Source organism: Austrofundulus limnaeus, unplaced genomic scaffold, assembly GCF_001266775.1.
Source record: "Austrofundulus limnaeus strain Quisiro unplaced genomic scaffold, Austrofundulus_limnaeus-1.0 Scaffold524, whole genome shotgun sequence".
Classification (NCBI taxonomy): Eukaryota; Metazoa; Chordata; class Actinopteri; order Cyprinodontiformes; family Rivulidae; genus Austrofundulus; species Austrofundulus limnaeus.
Genome location: NW_013952926.1, coordinates 270,093 through 276,036, shown reverse-complemented (window position 1 = coordinate 276,036; position 5,944 = coordinate 270,093). Strand labels below are relative to the sequence as shown.

The window sequence follows — 5,944 nt, the reverse complement described above, 5'->3', positions numbered from 1 at the left end:
ATATATATATATGTACCATTCTGATTAAAAACTGACAGTGATAGTTTTGGGTCGGTGTAGCTGAAGGACTGCAGCTGCTGCTGACGGAGCACAGTGAAAGCAGAGACAGGTGCTCCTGCAGCAGGAGACAGGATGTTAGTCCTTCTCCACATGGCTGCCAAGTCTGCAACACCTCTAAAGGCGATGCTGCACGCTGCCAACTACTGTCCAGGAGTTCTTTACATCCTGACTCCCGGCTGTCACTACCTGTCCTGTTTAATTAGGAAGCTGCTATTTTCTGTCACCTGTCTCCGGGCATTTCAAAAATCTGAGATAAGTTCTGCTCTTTTGAGGATGATTGAATCCTCCTAAAATTGTGAATAACTAACTCTTACTACTTAGTAACAGCCCTAATGGTAATAACAGTTAAACATTGTTTTGAGTAAGAGTACAGTAGGACAAGAAGGCGGGATCAGAGCACTGAAAGAGAAAAGAGATTGAAAAACATTGATCTGAAGCTTCAGCAGGCAAGCATCCAAAGACAGCATCTCCTCCCAGCCAGCAACACATTTCTACTGAAGCTGCTGCTGTTAAACACTCTTACATAACCACTTCACAAACAGGACAGAAAGCCAAAACCACGCAGAGGGAGCGCCAAAATGACCTATTGCAACTGTTCTTTGATGTTTGACCCTGATTAAATTTCAAAGCAACTCCATTTTTTAGAAGCTGATATCAGATCAGTGTTTGTCTTCCATCACCCTGCTAAAACATCCTGTAAATATATTCATATCCAAACACCAGTACTATTACTTTTCAGTCTTTTYAGTACCGGTGAAAAGGGCTGTGAGTAAATCACTCGCCTGAAACGTCCCAACCTGAAAACCAATTCATACATGATGCTGTTTTACCTGTATTTCAACCTCAACCAACCCATAGATATATCTTTAAAATATACAACAACAGAAGGGATTACATAAAATTTTAACATTTAGAAAGTTGCCTAAAGCAGGGGTGTCAAACTCATTTTTAATTGAGGGCCACATAAGCATTACGATGGCCCTCAAAGGGTCAGTTAAACTTTGTTTAATCAACACAAAATGTCACACTCTTCATCTCTTTACTACAAGCACCGTCAACAAACAATAACTGAGCTCTATGTTGTATTTCCTGCACTGAAACAGAGTTTTAACACATCCTCTTATRAAYGCTGAAAAGTACATGTAAAATAAAYAGATAATACAAAAATACTACTAAAAGTAAGAGTGGTTTACCCAATGTTGTAAKAAGTAGTCGCCATCTTGAATTCTGAAGTTTTCCACTTTCTGACAGGGAATTCCCACCAGAGGGGCATTCCATTTTAAATATTCCCACTTCCCAGTACAACTGGGCTGCAGCAAAAAGAAGCCAGCAAAAATTCAGCAAGTGTTGGGATGTCGTCATATTGCAGGTAAAATAATCGGCATGCATCATGGGAGATGTAGTTTATGGTCAATGTTGGCTTTAAAGCAGCATACGCTTCTTTTAAGACATTACATTTTTTAAGCTCATCATAAAATGAAGCGGTGGGCCATGTTTTGGCCCGCGAGCCTTGATTTTGACACATGTGACCTTGTCTTGTTTTTGTTTTCTAGTGTTTCTGTGGTTCCCTGTGTATACCTGCCTCTGTGTTCCCGCCCAGGCACACCTGATCCTTATGTTTCCTCCGCAGGTGTTTCCAATCAATTTACTCGYCTTTATRTTCTGTRYCTTGTCTTCACTGCTCTGATCATTGTGCTGTCAACCCCAGCCAGTGTGGTGTTTCCTAGTTTCCCCTCGTGTTCTTGTTCTCCTGAGAAGATCAGTTTTGTGAGTATTTTTGAGCTGCCTTGACAGCCTTTTTGTTTAATGAAGCCTTTTTGCATTTTTTGGGAGATTTTTGCCTGCGCCCTGCGTTTTCCTGCCTTAAACCTCACAGACCTAAAGAATTAAGTCCAACATTTCTTTAAGGAGTGATAACGGTTGCTATTTAGTCCAGATTGTAAAACTATAATCATTTTATTTTGAAGAATTGGCTTTTTGTAGCATTTTAGGTCAGTTTAGAAAAAAATGTACAACGTTGCTCAGTTTTTTAGCACTTGAATGTGTTGGGTTTATGCCGCAGCTACAAAGATTTTAATGCAGTATCTGCAAAACTGAGTCATTTTTGTGCAATAAATACCAAACCAGCTTTTAGATAGCAAAAAAGCAGGCACATCAACTGTGAAAATCAGATTGATCGTTTTGTCCATGAAGGAATCATTTTATGTTTTTTTTTTTTAAAGAACTACAGCCTCTTGATGTGTGTCTAACTCTAAAATGTCAGAATGAATGTAAACAGGGAGGTGTTTAATGCTCAGTGGCTCTCCTCAGCAGAATGTAACATYACAGACTATAAAACACAGGAGGTTTGGACCCAGGAATGCAGATTAGCGAAACGGTGCTGAAATTTTAATTAATAAAGGAAAACAACACGCTGGCGTGGCCGCAAAAMCACTTAAACACAAAAAGCTTGGAGAACACTGGGGCAACCCGACAAGTGACGAACGAACACATGATGCTGCGAGAATGCAGATAGACAGGCTGGGRGTGATTGAGAAGTGGCTGCAGCTGTGACAGACAGGATGCAGGTGTGAGTGCACATTGGCAGGCTGACTGGGGAGAAGTGAGTGATGTCATCAAGAAATACACTAAGACTAAAACACACATTATTAAATCTACAATTATAAACTTAAAAGATTTATATTTTAAAAATGGATTAAAAAGAAACACGGACACTGATAAAACCAGCCAGGAATGTTAACATTGATTATGTTGTAATGGATCACGTTTGTGTTAATATAAACAGAGCTTACCGTAAGAGCTTTCAAATCCTGTCGTGTCGATCAGTCATTGATTAGTTGAAACACTTTGAGACACAAACAAAAACACTGAATTTATCACTGCAGGTTTGTCATTTTTCAATCATCGTGCTTTTATATGGTTTGATTTTACTAATATAAGAAAAATGTATTTCTGAAAAAAGGTTTCTGTGCAACTTTTGTTTGAAATTTTGTAGTTCAAACAATCTGCATCATTCCTAWACGGAAATATTAAAATATGTTCTCTTTTTTTTCCTTTATCCTGTAGGCATTATGCTGCTTCAGTAGCTAGAATGATGTCACCTCTAATGGTCCATTAGGTTGTTATTAATAATAAATGTCATCAGCTGATTATAAAGTGCACAGTTAACGTGCAAATAACCACGTTTCCCTGCAACTGGTTTGTGTTGCATCAAAGGAAAACAACAGATGATCCGGAGGTGTATCAYATGGAAACATCCAATTTCATGATTTTAATCCTCAAATGTTGAAGTTCATTTAACTTTGTTGAAGTCAAAACTTGGGAGGAAGTGTTGTAAACTGTTTTCTCCCTGGTTCATCAGACTCTAAAAGCTCTAATCACAATGTAAAGTCTTTTTTAATCACAAAAAATTACATAAACAAGTTTTCAAGTTATTTTTTAAGCTGAATATATTAAAGTGAGTTTTTTCCTTTGAAAAAGACTATTTATAATCTAAACCCAAACAAAAGCATAAAAAGAGTAAAATTATCTCTTTTTTATTCATATGAAATATTGAACAACAGACATTAAGAAAATTAAAAACCTTTGTTTTATGGTTTCCATAAGTATGAAACAAGTATAATTGAAAAGCAAAGTCAGTTTTTGCTTCCAAATGTAGAATTTCTCATTTTTCATCCAATAATAATAATAATAATAATAATAATAATTTATTAATAACTGAATCCATTGTGTTGGATTATTTTTTCATCAGTATGCCCCTTAGGCCCCTAAAATCCTGGTTAAGGCCCTGGGTTTTGGTGTTGACTGCTTGATGATACCTGTGTGTGTGCGCGCGCGCGTGCGCAGTGGCGCTTTAAGTACTTGGACAGCTCCACGCGCCACAGACTGAARTGAGCGCGCGGAGGAACTACAGCGTCGCACCTTTATTCACTTTAACAACCGTTTTTCTTCCTGCTTTATAACATCTTAACCTCCTTTCATGGCTTTCTCCTCCGCGCGGACCTACTTTTCGGGATAAATCCTTGTTTTCCCCACCACAGCAACCGAGCCACACCGCCCTCGGAGACCCGACAGGCGGGGATCCCCCCCTCCCCTCTGGCTGCATCTGCTCGCGTCCTCCTGCTGGAGAGATGCCCGGGGCGGGATGTGCTCCAGCCGCAAGATCCTGTGGAGCCTGCTCCTGCTCTCCGTGCTGGAGGTGGGCCTGGGGGTGGCGAGCATCGTCCTGGGAGCGGTGGGCATCAGCTGCGTCCGCGGGGAGCACCCGCCCCAGCAGGGCGACGCGTCTCCGGTGTGGAGTGGACTCTGTGTACGTGCTGAGGCTGAGGGGAGGCTGGGGTGCATGGTGTCAGACCAGGGGGGCTTATAAACAAAAGAACTCTTTTTGTTTTTGACCAGAAAGTATTAAAAATGTAGCAAGTCTGGAGCCAGACTTGGTCTCATGGAAAAATCCATAAGGAACTTTATTAGTTTTCTAATGGGCAATTATTGGAAACTTTTATTGGTCTGTTTGTGTCCAAGCTTTGGTATCTGAGTCACTTCTTTCATTTGATAAACAGAAAAAAAAGTTTTTATTTCATTCAGACAAAAACAAAGACAAATCACTGGATTTTACTAGTTTTTGGATCAATCATATAGTTGACTTTGTTCCTTTAATTTCATCTGTGCTAAAATAAGCACAGTTCTATCTATAATATCAGAGACTCACATCCATTTAGCCTTCTGAACTCAGCCCAACGATCAGTTTYATTAATTCATGCTTGAGTTCCTCCTCTGTGCTTCAGAGGATCAAAGCCTTTCTGCTGTGGGTGTCTCTCCTCTTGTTACAGTGACACGACTTAGCTGCGCTGCAACGAAAAGTTTCATTTCAGATGTTCATTTTTGTCGTTGTTGTAACTTCTTTTGATGAGGAGTTTGCTTTTGAGCCAGCAACAAAGGAAAACTTGCTTTAGTGAGGAGCGAGAAAGAAAAATGCAAAAAAATGTTGTTTGTCAGGATTGTGCGTCACATCCATATCAGAGCTTAAATATTTGATTTAATGTCCAGTGGCTTTTTGTTTAATACCAAGCTATTTATTATTATTTATCATTTATTATTAATTTATTTCCATAGACTGCAAACTGTACATCATTTATTTTATTGGTAGCTTTTATCTGTGCAGAGAAGAAAAACAAGAGAATAGTGAAGTTTTTCTTATTTCACATTTTGTTTGTGTATTTTCCTACAAAATGCTTGGAAGAAGAAGAAGCATGTTGGACTAACATCCCCTTTTTAAAGCTATAAGTTAAAGAATCTTAGCTTTAATAACCAAAGAAATGACAGGAATTGGATAAGGGAAATTTAAGATGTTTAAAATATTTTCAAACATCAATCTGATGAAGCTGATTAACACAAAGCTGAAACCTGAAGAATTGCATAAAGGAATTAATCCATGTTAAAGTTAAATATTAGACTTTAAAGTAGACATTACAAAACAAGAAGAAGAAATTAGCGATAATATTCTTGTTTCAGGACAAACTGCAGCTCACTGGCGTTTCGTGGTTTTGCAGAGTTGTCTCCCCTCTGTTCCAGTTCGCTCAGATTTACTTAAAGTCACAACAAAATGACTCAGATGTGCTGTGAGTCTTTATTTTTAGAGACAAAACACGTGTAGGTAAAAGAGGACTATAATGTTATCATGTTTTTCTGAACATTAATCATCTTAAAGACAAACTCTCTGGGAGTTTCAGTGCTGTTAATTAACCCAGCTGGGTTTGTTTTTTTTTTTCTTTTTTCCCCAGTTTCTGCTCTGTGGGATGTGTGGAGTCCTGTGTGCTCGAAAAAGAACGGGTCTCATTGTGAGTACACACACACACACACACACACACACACACACACACACACA

General features: G+C 38.9%; 1 protein-coding gene across 3 annotated transcripts in view; it reads left to right on the top strand.

The window, feature by feature from the left end:
* The first annotated feature begins 1,773 nt into the window (after positions 1-1,773).
* The window catches only part of tmem196 (transmembrane protein 196), a 9,964-nt gene continuing 5,793 nt past the window's right edge, over positions 1,774-5,944 (top strand). Inside the window, exons 1-3 of one of the 3 annotated variants that reach the window (XM_014026094.1) lie at positions 1,796-1,827; positions 4,101-4,258; positions 5,841-5,897. In XM_014026094.1, the coding sequence (XP_013881548.1) occupies positions 4,205-4,258; positions 5,841-5,897 (111 nt within the window). In that variant the 5' untranslated portion in view covers positions 1,796-1,827; positions 4,101-4,204. The other 2 variants (XM_014026096.1, XM_014026095.1) reach the window with 2 other exon arrangements.